The sequence below is a fragment of the Plectrocnemia conspersa genome, unplaced genomic scaffold (assembly GCF_051122295.1).
Source record: "Plectrocnemia conspersa isolate PC_06_02 unplaced genomic scaffold, ASM5112229v1 ptg000009l, whole genome shotgun sequence".
Taxonomy (NCBI): domain Eukaryota; kingdom Metazoa; phylum Arthropoda; class Insecta; order Trichoptera; family Polycentropodidae; genus Plectrocnemia; species Plectrocnemia conspersa.
Genome location: NW_028277173.1, coordinates 6,656,889 through 6,675,153, shown reverse-complemented (window position 1 = coordinate 6,675,153; position 18,265 = coordinate 6,656,889). Strand labels below are relative to the sequence as shown.

The 18,265-nt window shown below is 33.0% G+C and overlaps 1 protein-coding gene across 1 annotated transcript; it reads left to right on the top strand.

Annotated features, from left to right (window-relative positions):
- The first annotated feature begins 1,723 nt into the window (after positions 1 to 1,723).
- Positions 1,724 to 13,011, top strand: LOC148231752 (PHAF1 protein CG7083). Its single transcript, XM_088193209.1, has 9 exons — positions 1,724 to 1,838; positions 5,584 to 5,666; positions 5,736 to 5,863; positions 6,319 to 6,577; positions 6,646 to 6,793; positions 6,937 to 7,148; positions 7,228 to 7,352; positions 7,512 to 7,704; positions 12,491 to 13,011. The coding sequence occupies exons 1-9, from the start codon at positions 1,775 to 1,777 to the stop codon at positions 12,617 to 12,619; spliced, it is 1,341 nt and encodes a 446-aa protein (XP_088049335.1). The 5' UTR covers positions 1,724 to 1,774; the 3' UTR covers positions 12,620 to 13,011.
- Positions 13,012 to 18,265: the final 5,254 nt, after the last annotated feature.

The window sequence follows — 18,265 nt, the reverse complement described above, 5'->3', positions numbered from 1 at the left end:
ATAAGCAGGGCCAGCTGGAGGTTTTGTGCCCCCCTCCCCCGAAACAAAATATGCGATGCGTGTGTTTTTGCTAACTGTCAACTGTTGTGTTCTCTGAACGCACCCGTTAAATTATGATATGCAGGACTGCCAAGAGAAAAATCGGGTGCCGGTGCTTATTGTTTCTGCGGCTCCCTCGCTCCCTAAACATTTAAGTGACATCTAAAATATAATATTTTAAGTCTCACAATTACGCATTTTTTCGTATAAACGAAAATGAAAAGCATTTCATATTTTTCTTGCTGCGACCCATGGAGAATTGTAAAGTCATAAACTTATAGGTAAAGGAATGGAGATCCGATTCTCGGAAATTCAAACTCTGCAACAAAACAATTCATACTTATTTATTTTATTCATACGAAAATTAAAAATGTATCGATCAATCGCCTGACTTTCGAATAAATTCATTTTATAGTGTTACTTACATCAGCTAGTCCCTCTCTCATCGGGCCTAATGATATGTATGAAGAGACGAAACCTTACGGTAGTAGCGGAGCCTCGGGAAAAATGCTTAAATCCCGACAGATAAGTCAGCCCTGATTAGTAGCAAATTAAACAAACAAAGTTATCTAATTTGAGTTTTCTATAAATTAAGTATAAATCTGTCGATTATCACGCATGTTGTGTCAAGTGTTAGTTTGCAACAACAGATTTTCAATTGTTTTACAGAAATAACAATTCTGTAAAAATTGTGTATCAAAATTTACGGATATTTCATCGTCTTACTGAGCGAACAATACGCAACGTAGTGAAAAAAATTGAAGAGACTCGAAGCGTTGAAGATATGGTAAGGCCCGTGCATCATCGTAGTGCCCGTTTAGCTGAGAATACTGCAACTGGAAGTTAATGTGGTCGTAGTTCGTAATTTTGCATCTGGACTTGCACCTACACCCGTATAATATTCAGATAACACAATAACTGAAGCCCAGAGACCATGGACAGCGAAAAATTGACCCAGATTGGGTGTTGATGCTGATTTTTTAAAGAAAATCTTCTCTGATGAGGCATATTACCACCTTTCTGGGTATATTAATAAGCAAAATTGCCGCATATGGGTGAGAAAGATACTCATGTGAATCACGAGAGACTATTATATGCCCAAAATGTGTCTGGTGTGCATTGTGGTCAGGCGGCGATGAAGGTCAATGGTAATGAAATATCCTTGAATTTGTGTAGCACTCAGATCACTGATATAAAAATTACCAACTTACCTGATTACTACACTACTGCACTGATAACTTCCTATACACCTATCTAGACGTCCTCAAGGAACATCTTTCATTGATTGAAGGCCAACGAACAATTAAGATTTTCGGTACTTATCACACTATGCTGAATACGATTGACTACTACGAAGAATTAATACACCAATAAGCGTATTTTTTGATACTACATATTAAATCTATTTGAGATATAGTTCAGACGAAGCCAGAGATTGTTTGTGGCCACGACTTGAGCTAGCTTATAAAAATGATAAGGTAATTTGGTTTAAATTTCATATTCCTTTGACGGAAGCGAAGTATGGTTGTATTTGAATCGAAAAGCGTTTGCGCTCGACAGCCGTCGGTTCGCCGGTGGCGCTAGCGTCGCCCGGCGTGACGATACGTTTTGCGCGGAAGGTGTGGTTGTGCGCGCGCAGTGTCGACTGCGCCACTGGCGCGATCAGCTGTTTAATGACAGTTGCAGTGACAAGAGTGAGACGAACAAAGCGCGACGCGATTTCGACGGCGTCGTCATGCTGGAGCTCGAGCTGGTGCCAGAGCGCTCGCTCGGATGCGATCAATGGGAGTTCGTACTCGGTGAGGACCCCCCCGCGCCCCCTGAAGCACCAGAGCCAGCGACCCCCTTTATACCCCTCATACGCATTACGCAACTAATCCGAGGGCCTGCGCCCCCCCTCGGTCGCGTTTCGTCTCTCGCGCGGCCGCTGTTCTCGATCCGCGCATTGACGGACCCCCAGAGGTCATCGACAGGACGAGTTGAGGGGTGCTTCGACCCGCGCGTAACCCCCCCCCCGCCCCACCCCGACGCCCGTCTAACGAACTCTGCATAAATAAAGCCCACTCGCACGTCGCGGGGGAGGAGTGGAGGGAGAGGGAGAGGGGAATATGATGTTTAAACAATATAAAAAACACGCTCTAATTTTGTTTGTTTTTTTAATTGTATTGCAATTGCACCGTTAAATGTCACGGTCTGATGAAAATGTACAAAAAAATATGCATGCACATAACTGTTCCGAATCAATTTTTTATATGGGGGGAAACTGGGGAGAGTTGGTCCATGTTTATTATTTTTATAAATATATATAAAATAACTACTCATAGTCGGAGAATCGTCCACATTTTATTGTGTATGATTTGCAATGCAGTGGTGCATCATAATACAAATCATGATACCCTTTATCTTTCATTGTCTCTGTAATTTCTTGTCAAGTTTTTTAGTGGTATCGCCGTAAATTTCGGCGTTCAAGTTTTGAGGTACCCCAGATATATTTACATATATAACTAAAGAAATAATAAATTAAAAACATTATATTAAAATAATATTTTTTTTGATTTAATTTTTTGTTTTAATTTTCACAAACTTTTTCTTGTATAATCCACTGTGATCCAATTTATTTAAACACAAAAATTAACCTTCTTATATATTATTTATTTATCATCTATTTAGGGTAAATCCTGTACCCGTTCCAGATATTGGGACCCCTACATTTAAAATTGCCACCCAAGAATGATGTTTAAAACTATATCTATATCATAAGCATATCTAAGCCTAATTTTGACCAATAGAAGAGCACAAAATCAATAATCCCTTTACAGAAGTCAAAAATGTACATCAAAAGCAATAAAATCTCAATGAAGGCTCGGTAATCCAGCGTTCATACTACGACTCTTACAATAATATTACAAATTAAGTAAGGAACATATAAACCGAGTTTTGCCCAATAGGAGAGCGCAAAAAACAATTATCACTTCTCAGAAATCAAAAATCCACTTTAAAAGCAATAAAATCGTGTCATCATCATCGCAGTGGGAACATTTGTTACCGAGCGTTCCCACTGCGACAGCGCTGACATGATTTTATTGCTTTTGACATGAATTGTTGACTTATGAGAAGTGATAATTGTTTTTATGCCCTCCTATTGACCAAAATTCGGTTTGAATAAACTTTGACCGATACTTTCCTATCAAAGGTCCATATTAATATCGGTAGAGATAGCTATCATCTTTTTAAAACATAGTGTAATATCCAAGTGCAGACTAACTATGGAGCAATATGTGAGATGCAACATCTTTTTCTGCTTATTTTCCCTTGAGAAATGATTTGGCTTAGTTCGAATTTTGGACTAGTTCTAAAACTATAATTAGTTTTAGGAATCTTGAATTTATAGCATTTGCCTTTACATAATTCACAATTTTTATAACTTCGCTGAGCACATTGTTTAGTTATATTGACATTTTCTTGGTGGCAAGGCTTTCGCGATGAATGAAACAAAGTGTTGACTTGCATTCAGGTGCTATCGTTTTTATTTGTGTAATCACTCTGCTGCCACACAGTCATAGCTGCTGCGCCATCCGTACATATGTGCTAATACAAAATTTAATATCCAGCCCACATATAATCATTCAGAACTGGTGTCATTTTTTGGTAGTATATTAGAAAAAAATATACTTCTTTCAAGTCGTTTTTCTATTGAAATTTCACAAATACTATCAGAATTGTAGAGTTGGCAATATATGTACTTTTATATAAGAATTATTAATGAGTCATATCATAAATATGGGTTTAACTATGCTGTTTTTCCATCAAGTTTCTAAGAAAGACGGTTTATTTTTTGTTAAAAGAAAGGGATCCGAATAGATACAAATACTCAATAATACTGAACGGCAAATTGTATTTTTACATTAATTTAGGTAAATTGCATTCATTCAAATACATAGCTCAAGGAGTATAATTGTTTTCGTAGTTAATTTATGATACAATATGCTTAAAAAATAATTTGTGTAATAAAACTCAGGTGGATATCATGTTTTTAGCACAAGGTAATTTAATTTCTTTGAAAATAATTCATAACAATACTTCAACGAGAAATCTTACAATGCTTGATTGATTTAACGCTTTGGGAAACACTGCTCTAGAATACCACAAGGATCAGATCTTGATCCGCTACTATTTCTTCTATTTATAAATATCTTAAACACAGAAATTCTCTGCTTATAATTTTCAACATTTTCTTTAAAATGCAAAAAAATTCACATGCAAAATTGTATTAGTGAAACTAGATTTTTTGACATGGTGTTTACTTTTGTCACGTTCGATAATTTACTTTGAAATTATAATTTTGTTTTTATTCAACATATTTAAAGAGATATTCACAAAATAAGATTTCATGTACACTAGGTGTACATCACAGGAAAAGAAAGGCTAAACTTAATCCGTTATACTTTTTGACTGAGGGTGGTTTTTAAATCTCTTGGTGATAGTCAAAGAAAATGTGTTGAATTCTTTGTTGTGATAGGTAAATGTACCAAAAAAGCCTGAAATACTGAAGCCTAATAATCCAGAGCTGTAAGTTTAATTTTCGCACCAAATCGATTTTTTTTTAAGTGTAAATTGTACTCTGTTGTAACACATTGGAACACAAAAAAAAGATGTAATGTAAAAGAAAAAATGCATAAACTCATTGAACAACCTAATATCTTGCCAAAATTCGATGAGCTCGGATAAATCGTTTACCATTTGCTATATTTCCATGTTCTTGTTATTTTAGTTACATGTGTTTTAAGTACAATTTAACAATTCTTAGCTGAAGTAATTATCTTTTAAATAGGCTATCTACAAATATATAAATTATTGTGTTTGTCCATCCTAAGTTTCTCTTATATAAACAGAGCTAAAACAACTTGAAATAGTACTATAAATAGCAGTGCACAATGTGTGCTTTTCCTGTTACACTAGAACTGTTGTCAGGGAAAGCATGTCTTAAATATTAAATGAACCAGTGTACCGGCCTTTAACTGAGACACATTCTAAAATGTCTCCATACCACTACTTACAACAAAATATATTCATTTTACTACTCGATGCAACATTTTCCTCCAGTCTCCTCTATGCATATGAATAATAGATAAGCAAATAATTAACCAATTAACGGACCATGACTTTAAAAATAATAACCGTTATCTTGTTTTAGACAATTTGGTATTGTTTTTGTCTGTACCTAATTGAACGTAGCGTTAAAATCTTATATGAGTGTCTGTTTGTGGCATGACCGTTTAAAAACCATTAATCAACAAGCAAAGAGCACTATTGTTCATTTATCTACTAATATTGAGCTTATATGATACATATGACATTTAATGACAAATGCTACAAACACAAAAATTTATGTAGTAAGTCAAATACTTATTTGTGTTTGTCTATATTTAATCTATTTGTCGGATTGTTTTTGTTTTCATTTTATTATTATGTTATATGTGTGTCAAAATAGATAGATACTTTTGATTACTAATGCAATCTAACTTGACCGTTTACTTTTTTCAGGAATGCACTTTTCGCAATCGGTTGCGATTATACAGTCACAAGTTGGAGTTATACGCGGAGTCCAAGTTCTATACAGCGATGTGGTAAGTGATTGCTATCTAGATCCGTACTGATCTTCGCTTGTTTCTTATAAACTTATTTTATTTTCACAGAATCCGCTGTCAGTGGACTTAGTTATCAATATGCCGTTAGACGGCATACGACTCATTTTCGACCCTGTGTCTCAGCGGTTGAAGATTATCGAGGTTTACAACATGAAGCTGGTGAAGCTTAAATATTGGTACAGCATAATCTTAATTTATTAAAAATAACACAAGCCTGAAGTTATTTCTGCTTCTGAATTCAAATCAATGTTCATTTATTTGTTTATTATATAATTATAATTCCGATCGATTATCACAGATTATTTTTCCTGATCTCACAGATGAATATTGTGATAAATAATTAAAATACATAATAACATCTATAAACTGTAATAATAGTACATTATTAATGAAACTAGATGTCATTGATTTACTGACTTTGATTTCAGTGTAATGCCTCACTACTTACTTGTAGTTGTTGATTGTGTTTACCCTATTGTAATGCATTGGGCTAACGCCTGCCATATTGCAATGGAAGATTTAAAATAAATAAATGAAATATTGATTAAAAAACAATTCAATTTTTGCATTGTTTATTCATTCCAAAAAAATGTCTTTTATAGATTTTAATGCTGTTCATTACATATTTCAGCGGTGCTTGGTTTAACTCTCCAGAAGTGCCGCCGTCGATCGAACAAGTCGAGCACTCGTTCGGAGCGACGCATCCCGGCCTCTACGATTCCGAGCGGCAGATGTTCGCTCTCAATTTTAGAGGACTATCCTTTTACTTTCCGATCGAGAGTAAATTTGAGCCGGGCTACGCTCACGGTTTAGGATCTTTTCAATTTCCTAATGGAGCGTCGCCGGTAGTTTCTAGAACTACCATTTATCACGGAGCTCATCATTCACAGGTAACGTACAATAACACGTGTCTCTCGTTTTGAATGCCTTAATCGAATGTGTGTCATTTTTATTTTAGACCAATAGTAGCGACGGAGCCGTCGTTGGAGTCACGGCACCCGAACTTCCACTTAGTTGTTATTATAGTCATCTGTATCTTAGTCGTTGTGAAGTTTTAAGAGATAGACATCGTACCACTGGTGTTCGTTTACACTTATATACGGAAGGTTAGTATTTAAATTGATTTATAATCATATGATGTCTCTAGCTTCACTGTAACAATGCATCGGCTGACACATTATAGATTTCACAGTTTCTCAAAAACATAAATAATGATAAAAAATACATATATACTATCTATTTATTTTAGGTGCTACCCGTAGCTTGGAGCCTGCTCGGAAAGGTCTAACTCGTTGTATTATATTCGGGGAACGTTGCCAAGACGTAGCCAGATCGCTCGGAGCTCCTTCTAGGGTTTTCTACAAAGCGGAAGACAAAATGAGAATTCATAGTCCTCAAGCGCGCCGTAGACATTATGCCGCAAAGAGCGATTACTTCTTCAATTATTTCACCTTAGGTTTGGTGAGTATCACAATATGTAAGAATTGAGAGTAAGGTGCTTTCTTTATGGGACTATTAAATTGTTATTCTATTAATTCAGGACGTCCTGTTTGACGCTCGCACCCAAAAAGTCAAGAAGTTGGTCCTACACACTAATTATCCAGGACACTACAACTTCAACATGTACCACCGATGCGAGTTCCAACTTCCAGTTCCGCCGGAGAGGTAAAATTAATTTATCTATAATTGTATAACTATCGTATATCACTTGATTAATTGCTCGTTGACGATTTAAGTGACAGTTGTTATTACGGATGACTAATTGTCGATGCAGTAAATCTTTGTGACGCAACATTAATGGTGATATCGTATTTTTAACTACAGGAGCGCTTCGGATAAATTGATCGACGTTAGTCCGTCGCCGGTGATTGTTTCCGCGTACAGTCGTTGGGAGCAAATTGCAGGGGCACTGCGTCCTTCAGAGCGACCTGTCGTTTTGAATCGGGCTTCATCGACCAACACAACGAATCCATTCGGATCGACCTTCTGCTATGGTTACCAGGACATCATTTTTGAGGTACTTGTTAATGTTTACCCTAACTTTCCTTTACATCTCTTTAACCCTTTGGACGCGTTAATCAAAAATAAATATATATTTTTTTATTTTTAAATGCAAATTTTACCTTGATACTGTGTTTAAATGTTCTAATTTTTTAATTTTTATTTATTCAAAATGATATGATATTTTATGTTAATTCACAAAAAAAAAATTTCTTAACACTTAACCGGCGGGTCGTTTTTTTTTCCGCATGATCTGCAAAAATGGGCTGTTTCGCGAGAACTTTGCGCAACACAGATTTATAACAAAAATATATGATAACTTTTGAATTAAACGGAATTAAAAAACAAAAATTTATCAAATGTTCTGCATTGTATTGGTTCATATGTTAAAATTATTTTATCAATGGTTTTCAATCTGTGGGTTGCGTAAAATAATAATTAATATCGTAAAATTTGCTTTATTCTACTTTATTATATCTCTAGTTTAAAAAATAGATAATAATTAATTATGTAAATAAAATGAACTATGTGAATTATCATATGTAAATTATATTTCGGTCTCTATGGGTTAAATTTGTTATGCCAAGCTTTGTCACGCTTTAAAAATAATTTACGATGTGTTTTATTACTTTAGCTTGTTGATGCAAAGAGTTCTTTGATTGTCCCTCACATGTGAAGTTGTGGCGACAATAAAAATATTTTTGCCTTGGAATATTTTTTTTCTTGTAGTACAAACCTTCATTCATAGATGTCATCACAAAACATTTTAGTTTTTGTGGGTAAAAACAACTGGACCCGTCGTTAAACGTCAGAAATCATAAAAGGTAGTTATTACCAGTCCCGCCGGCTACCATCAGTGGACGAAATCGGTAAATACTGCCCGACGTTAACATGGCGGGTGGGGTAGTATTTACCGATTTCGTCCACTGACTGTAACAGAGGGGACGGGTAATAACTACCTACGACTACCTTTTACGATTTCTGACGTTTAAGGATGGTCCAGTTGTTTCTACCCCACATTGAGGGACAATAAAAGAACTCTTTGCATCAACAAGCTAAAGTAATAAAACACGATCGTAAATCTGTATTTATATTATACTGAAGTTGAATTTTACTTTAGTTTATATTCGACTCTGGTACGATACACATCTTTTTCTGAGCGCATAATAACAGTTTTTTTAAATTTATTTGTAAAATAATAATAAGTTTTTTTAAATATATTTGTACAATAATAATAATAGCTTTTTAAATATCTATAAATACATATAATATAACATTTTATTTTAAATACTTTCTTTAATAATCCTACCCAAAATGTCGGACATGGAAAGTGACGATGAAGTATTTGTAGACAATTTATCACGCTGTTCTGATACGGAAATTTTGGAATTAGAACACTTGAACACAATAAATAATGACGCTTCTAGTGACAGTGATAGTGATAGTGAAATTTTTCGACGACGAAAACCTGGAGTGCTTCCTCTCGTTAGTGACTTGAGTGAAACGAGTGATGAAGATGAAATTCAAGAATGGTCTGAAGTAGATAGGCCACCTGTTTTAGACGATTTTTTAGGGCATCCCGGCGTAAAAGTGATGCCAAATAATCGTGAAAGTGTTAGTGATGTTACAGCGTTATTTATTGGAGACGATGTATTACAAATGATGGTGGAAGAAACAAACAGATATCATGCACAAAATATACATAGATTTAAACAACCAAAGAAATCTTTGAAGTGGAAAGATGTAAATATAATAGAATTAAAAAAAATGTTAGGATTAATTCTAATAATGGGTCAAGTTCGGAAAGATGATAGGTATGATTACTGGTCGACGGATCCAACAATTGAAACACCTATTTTTTCTAAAGTGATGAGCCGGGACAGATTTAAACAAATATGGCAATGGTGGCATTTTTCAAATAATGAAGAATTGAATCAGCAGTCCGACCGATTGCTCAAAATTCAGCCAATTTTAGATTATGTCATTTCAAAATTTAACAATGTTTACGAGCCCCAGCGTGAACTTTCTTTAGATGAAAGCATAATACCTTGGCATGGGAGATTATCATTTAAAGTTTACAATTCCTCAAAAATTATTAAATATGGAATTCTCGTAAGAACGGTATGCGAAGCAACTACTGGATACATATGTAATTTAGAAATATTTTCTGCAAGAGGAAAAAAAATATTAGAAAAAATAAGCACTGTGTTAAAGCCATATTTAAATAAAAATCATCATGTATATATGGACAATTATTACAATAGTGTTCAAATAACTGATATTCTGCTACAAAATAAAATCAGAACGTGTGGGACAATTCGAATAAATAGAGGTGTGCCTGAATCACTAAAAAAAACTAAGTTAAAGGCCGGACAAACAGCATTCAGAAGAAAAGGGGATACCCTTATTCAGACATGGATGTCGAAAAAGGAAGTTCGACTAATTTCGAACATTCATTCTGCACGAATGCTGGTAAGCAACAATATTGACTGGCACACTCGCCAAAATATAATAAAACCAGAGATGGTAATTCAGTACAATAAATATATGAAAGGGGTGGACCGCGCCGATCAATATTTATCAATTTTTAATAAAACTAAAAAATGGACAAAAAGAGCAGCAATGTACCTGTTAAATTGTGCACTATTTAATAGCTTTAGGGTATATAAAAGATTAAATACAAATAAAATTGGATATAAGAAATATCTATTACTCGTCGCTAAGAAATGGATAGCTGACGTGCCTACCCCCTTGGATACAGCAGAACCGGGGCCATCCACTGTACTGCCAAGAATAACAACAGCGAATTGTGATCCACAGGGCAGGTTATCAATGGATCTACGTAACCATCAATTAGAAACTATTCCGCGTACAGGGAAAAAGAAATATCCCCAAAGACAATGTCGCGTGTGTTTCGTTAATAAAATTAAGAGTTTAACCTGCCACATGTGCAAATTTTGTAAAGTACCCCTACATAGGGGTAAATGCTTTTATATATACCACACAGAAACTCATTTAAATAATACATTGTAAAATTTGTAAATACTGATTTTTAAAGTACTGCGTGCAATTGTTTAAATTTAAATAGTGATATTTGTATAAAATACATACATATGTACAAAAAAAGGACATAAACAATTTTATGAGCATAATGCTGTTAAATTTGACAAAGATATTTATGGTGAGTGAGATTTTTTATTATAAAAATATTATTTAATTATATTAAATTTAAGTGTTCATATTTTTCCTTTAGAACCCACCATAAAGTACAATAAAACAATTGCATTATTATAATTATTATCTTTTGCGACCCATAGATTGAAAATCACTGATAAGATAATTTTAACATATCTACCGATACAATTCAAAACATTTGATAAATTTTGTTTTTTTAATTCCCTTTTTTTATTTAACTCTATGTTGCGCGAAATTCTCGCAAAACAGCCAGTCGTCACGGCGCACGCGGCAAAAAAAAGACCCGTCGGTTAATTTTTTTTTACTGATTTTTGGGTATAGAGATAAAAAAATCAAATGGGCGACTTTAGTCGATTTCTCCGTCCAAGGGGTTAAAGCAGTCCTCTAATATTTTTTTTTTTGTTTTGAAAAATCAACGGTGAGTATTTAAAAATATCTATGCAAAATCTAATTTATTTTCACTTCCTTAAAAAGCTAAAAATATTTACCTCACGATGGTTGTTTCTTTTTTCTAAATCAGACGAATAAGATGCATATGGTAGTAATTTAATATGCAGATCTGTCAAAACATGTAAATATAATGAAAACATGAAAAGTTATTTCTTCCTCCCAATATAACCAGGCGCGTACGGTGAGATATATTCCCTTTCGCTCGCACGCGTTTTAAATGGCGAGAGTGAGTGAGAGATAAGGGCGTGCGTTACATGCGTTCCGTATGAATATAACATCAATTATTCAATCAATGGATCAAAGTTTAACATTTAAATTTTAGAAGTATTGCTTATGAACCGCATTTAGGCAGTTATAAGTTGCTTTTGAACGAGATAAACTCGCGCATGTGTTGTTTCATACCGACTTGAGTAACATTAACATGTTTCGACTTGTCTGTATTACATTTGATAAACAAACAAAACATGCTTTCGTAACAAAAAAATAAAATAAAATTTGGTACTTTTTTTTATTATATTTTTTAAAGTTTTTATTGCATTTTTCGTTACTTCTGTGTTTTATTTTCAACTATTTTAATTTTTAAATTATGTAAAAATTTGTAATATAAAATAATGCAGTCGACCCCCTATAGCAGGCATGGCGAACCTTTTTGGGTTCGCGTGCCAAAAATCCTCCAAAAAAAAAAAATATTATTCCTCGATTGTGTGGCGTGCCCAAGGAGTAAAAAAATGACCAAGATAGAAAAAATAAATAATTATTTTTTTAAAACGATTGTCGTTTATCTTAGAAAACATTTGATAATTAATAAAATGAAATAAATTAATAATTTACGGGTTATTTAATCAAGATTTTAATTTTTAAATTTCAAATTAAAAAATATTTTTGAACTTGGAAATCGTTCGCGTGCAATCCAAATTCTCAAACGTGCCACCTCGGGCACGCGTGCCCTAGGTTCGCCATGCCTGCCCTATAGCATAGAGAATGGGACTTTGTTATAGGAATACTAGGTTATAGACTAGCCACTCATACAAAATTTGAGGTTAGGTTCTTTCAATTGTATTTTGTGAATTTAACGAAATCAGCAAACCAAACTTTTTTCCCATTTTTATGTATATATATAATACTTTCCTAATACCATTATTGTATCAATTTTTCAGGTGATGCCCAACAACTATATTGCGTCAGTGACGCTGTACCACGTGGAGTCGCCCGAGTGGGAGAACGAAGATCAGGGACTCCAGGGCGGACAGGTCGGCTGCAGGCGGCTCGTGAGCGACGTAGCGTGACAGAGAGCGGCGGGCCCTGCCCCCGCGCCTCTAGCTCCTCCCCCTCCGCCCCGTCTTAGACCTCCCGCCGCCAAATGACGGACTCTCCTGTCGATCGATGATCACTTTTGAACGTCCGTTTAGATAGTGGAACGTTTGCGGTGTCACCGGTCTGATCACGAGCACGCGACAAGCACACAAAATTGCATATAAATGTTAATCTAAAAAAAAATGGAGTGAAATTTTCTCAAAAAAAGCGCGGTTGTCATTAATTTATATTTTCTTTCGCTGTCGCGTAACATCTTACGTATTGATAATGTCTTATAATAAAGAGATATGGTTATGTTGGAATGTTCATGTTGTGTCATTAGTTCAAAGGAATAATAAATATTATGTCATTAGGTCTAAAAAAAGTCTAGAAACAACCTCTTCTTAGTTTACAGATTTCTCAGCGATGCTTTGAGTAGCATTTTGAATTTGGAAAAGAGCCAATAGGTGCACGGAGCTGCCAATCTGTGCAATTCCGTGTTTGAGCTGTAGAAAATCATTGGTCGGAGAATTTTCTCGTAATGCTTGCCAAGAATTGATTTTCCACTTCACTCTCAATATGTTTAATTGTTATTATAACATCTTTCATAATAAATCGCTGCACTTTTTTTTTGGGATTTTTACTGTTTGTTGGACATAACGTAGAATGAATATTTCTAGAGGGATGTATTAAAAAAATACTGAGTTCTTACCACTATTATAATATTATCAACGATTTTATTTATCTAAAGTAAAATAGTGTCATTTCTACATTTTTTTTAAGAAGATAAGATTATCACACAAAATAGTATTATATATAAACAATTTCCTCATGTACTCATATGTCTTATGATATGATTTTCCTAAGAAAAATATTATGTATAGTAATTTCTTAATATATGAGAGTGAAATACATTTAATTATTACAAAGTAACAGTTTTTACTCAAATTTAAAAATGTTAAAAAATAAAAAAAATATTATTCTTTTCCATAAAAAAATGTTTATTTAGTGCTTAAATATTAAAGTATTCATTAGACAGAGCAGTTCAAATCTATTTGTGTTTACCTCTTGAATTAGTGAGTCTATGTGCCAATTCCAACATAATTTTTCTAACTCTTATAAGTTCTTTATATTTAAATATATGTTATCAACATAATTGATATTTTTTGTGTAAAATCCTTACATATCTATCATAAAGGATATTTGTATAATCTCAACGTATTTTATATTATGTCTATTATACGCTATATTATAAAGTATGTTAGTGGGATCTATGCATAAATATTATATTACGTACACCAAAAAAAAATCAAATACATAATTTGAAAATAATAAAAAAAATACTTAATTTTACGCCGCTCGTATTGAGAAATGGGCTCTTGATTTATAATTATATTATAAATGTTCTAATTAATATTTACATACAATAGTGTGTATTGATTTCGTTGCCGACAATACCGTTGTCATTATTACATTAAATATATATCTATATTTAAAGCCAAAAGTGTGATAATCCGTAGTAAAAGAGTGTTTATCGTGTACTTATACGAATCACCTCATAAACGAAAGCTTTCACGATCACTGATCCGAGGTTTCGCTCGTGTTCATAAGTATTAATGTTTTACGTATATCTTGTATATTAAACAAATATAAAAAAAAAAGTATTTTTCGATATCTTGTATTTCTTTTTATTTTTTGTGGTAACTTAAATTCTAAATTTATATCAGATTTCGACTACACATGTGTTTTATTATTAATATTCATTAGTTAATGATAAATAGGCCATTTTTATTCCGTTGCAGGAATAGTTTGTTTAATTTTTTAAATTTGTCGGTATATCACCGTCAAAATAAAAATACCCCATTTTGTTGAAATAAGACTATACCCCTCGACTTTTATGCACATATTGAATGTTAAGTGTGTTCATATTATATATATTATATTTATTAATGCAATATGTTTTCTCTATGTTTAGTAAATAAAATCATTAATTGTGCTGCCATTAGTGGAGAAAAAAATATATAAAAAAATTCCATTTAGTTTTATAAGTTTTGAGTATATGAATATTTAATTTATATTTACATGGGGCGATTGATATGGTTATTCTATTTAAACATTGATTTTCTACCGTCCTTTTCGAACAATTTCAGATCTATCTTACTTTTTAAAATTTGTGAATTTATACTAAATAAGAACATTTACTGCTGATAACTGTATCAATCACTCAATGCATATTGAATGTATAATTACGTGTATAAATATAAATACTTGTTTCTCTAATATATTATTCATACGCATATTATATATAACTTAAATATTATATACTCGATTGTAAATATGTTTTTCGACAGAAAAATTCTTTACATATGTAATTTAAAACTGGCATTCCCCGTTATATTATTTTATATAAAAAAGGTAATCTCACTTAATGAAAATCATGGGAATGACTTTTCTTAATTTATTGCTAATAATAATATGTACTACTTTCTTAGCTGTAGTTTCTCTGATAATTTAGTATATATATATAAAAAAAATTTGGAATTAGTTTAATTTCTTTCAGTCTAAAATTTTAACCCAGTTTATTTTTAATTTAATTTAAGTCGTGGTTATTTTTTTGAAACACGTCAAAAAGTTACCGGTATCTTTTATTTTTGATTTTTTTTAGTCCGTAATGTATAAACTTGGATGTTTATACGTATATGGCGAGTTGTTTAATCAACATATGTGTGTTTACGGCTTCGCTTTAGGAATAATATGGGAAATTATAAAAAAAATTATATAATTTATTAAATGATATAAAAAAATGTGATAAATAAGTTTTTTATGTAAACATAAGTGATAATTTTATTATTATTATTATTATATATTGGTCATATTATTTTTTTTATTTATACTGATCTCAGCGTCTATACACTGATGAAAATACCATTTCAATTTTATATATATATTTATTAATAAACATTAGGTCACATAAATTAATAATATATGTTAAAACGAAAGTTTGATTCGTCATAATTCACGCACAGACAATTTTGCAATTGACGATGGTCCATCAGTATATTTAAGATTTATCTTATTGTAGCAATTGGAAATTAATTAATTTATGAATTATTATTAAGTTATATCACTAAAATTATAATCAAAGATAATCTATGTTTACCGTTTGCAATTGATTTAAATTTTAGCAATAGATTCGCGTGGAGCATGATCGGCCTTATTAATTATGTTAAGGGCTATTGCAGATATTTATTTAATATTTTTGACGCAAGGTCAACACTTAATATTCTTCATGTATATTTTCGTTGGTTCATTAAAACATTTCACAAAATAGACCAAATTGATTAGCACAATTCATTATATAATTAATTGCCTTTGCTATAGTAGCAATAATGAGATCAATAGACATCTTTAAAGTTAGTTATAAGTTTTGTGTATTGAACACTTATTAACATATTTTATATATTTTTCGATTAGAGTACAAAATAACGAATCACATACAAATCAGACCGATGTTTGCCCAATGGCCAGTGAATGTATCCAAGTTTTTTATATAGAGCATAAAAAGGAATTTATTGTGATAAATTTATTAAGTCAAAATATGTGCCGTTTGTCGATTAGAACTCGTTTAATTTAATTTACATCTGAAGCCTCTCTCTGTGCTGTCATATTATTTTTTTAATATAACTGAACGAGTTAAAAACATGCCTTTGTACCGATTTAACACAGGATTTTGTGTATAAGTGAAAATGTTTTGCTGTTAGACGTGTGATTAATGTTAGTAGGAAAGTAAAAAAAATGTTGTATGAAATTGCAAATGTTTCAGTCAAAGCGTTAAATGATCTCAGCAAATTTGATTTGTTATAAAATATATATAAAAATTGATCGCTGTTTATAGAGAGCAAATTGAAAAAATATATATGTATACATGTGATTTAAGAAAAAAAAAACTATTTTGTACATCACCATATAATGTCATAAACAAGACACTTAATAAATCATAACTGAAAAAGCAGGAACCAATAGTGTTTTATTATATATTTTTTAAATTACCCAAAACAAATATTAGCGTATTTAACCCCTTCGTTCACTATGTTAAGGTAACCAGATTTTGAAAATATCAAAGGAGGACACTAAAAAACCTCAGTCGCTATTTTCGTTCGAGGAGGACATCTACTCACCTTAGTACACATAAAAACTACTCCTAAATGTAACATCATTTAATATAATTTTATTCCAGCTACGTTCTGGAACCCAAAACTGTAATTCCTCGAGAAAAGCTGGATTGTTGACAACCCCCTTCAGTAATTTAAAAAAATGCTCAGCGACATACAACTTTCTACGAGAACTCAGTGAATCATATCCCAACGCTTCTAAAAGAAAGGCGCTGGGATATAAGAACAGATAAAAACCAAACGTCCTTTTGTTAAAAACCTTTTTTGAATTTTTTCCACTAAAAGGGACTATTTGGTTATTCAGGGATTCCAAACGATAGATCCTGATTCAAGAATGAACTAACTGACGGATCGTCAAAGTGAAAGGCATTCCTCATAACAAAGCCGAGCACCTTGGAAGATTTATCACAGACGTCGTGTATGTGGAGAGAACCTCCACTTCCTCTCAACAGTGTTTCTGAGGTCTTTAGTGGAAGTTTCTCTAGTCAAAATGTTCCCACTGAGATCGTAGGAATAAACTGGTGGCGAACGGAATCGAGAAAATGACACAATATGACACTTTCCAACACTAAAGCCGCAACAGATCGAATGCATTTATACAATTTTAAATCATCTGCATACAGAAGAAAAGTTGAATTTGTAACTGCCGTATTTATGTCATTAATAAATAACATAAAGAGCAGAGAGCTTAGGTTGGACCCAGGGCTGGCTCAAGGGCAGGCAGTACAGGCGATCGCTTGGGGCGCTAGATTTGTGGGGCGCAGTGATACCAAATAAAGGCATAGTATTTACTTAAAATTATCAAACAATATTGTTAAGTAATATAATCTGATATTATTTGTCGCGCTGATGCGCTGACCTAAGCGATTCGCTGTAAAGCAATAAAGACATGCATATATTATTTTTATTTGATGCGAATTTAAGAGGGTGGAAGCTGCGAAGTCGGGATATTGAAAGATTAACAATATGGAGAGGAGAACACCGACGGCGATTAAACGACTAAACTTCATATATACCGGTCATTGATTGGCTAGGTATACCGTTCCATATTTTCTAACTTAATATAAATCGAGCATCATCAACCGTTCGCCGGTTAAGTTAGGTTCGCAATTCCTTTTTTTAAACTGCATATAGTCCGAACATACACCGGCTACAATAATATTTTTCTTCCTGGTGTCTTCCAATTCTGATGAAGGTGGAGACACTCTCTTTTTGGAAGAGGTTGTAGAGCTCCCGATTGTTTCGTATACACCACTCGTTGTTCTCGTATATACCGCCACATATCCTGCGAAGCTCTTTTCTCTCGAATATGTCAAGCAGCCTTTCGTCGGCCCTGGTAAGTGTCCAGCTCTCTGAATCGTAAGTCAGAATTGGTCTAATCAGTGTTTTGTAGAGCAATATTTTTGTACGACGAGATAGTGTCTGCGATTTGATTTTTTTATTAGACTGAAATAGTATTTATTTGCT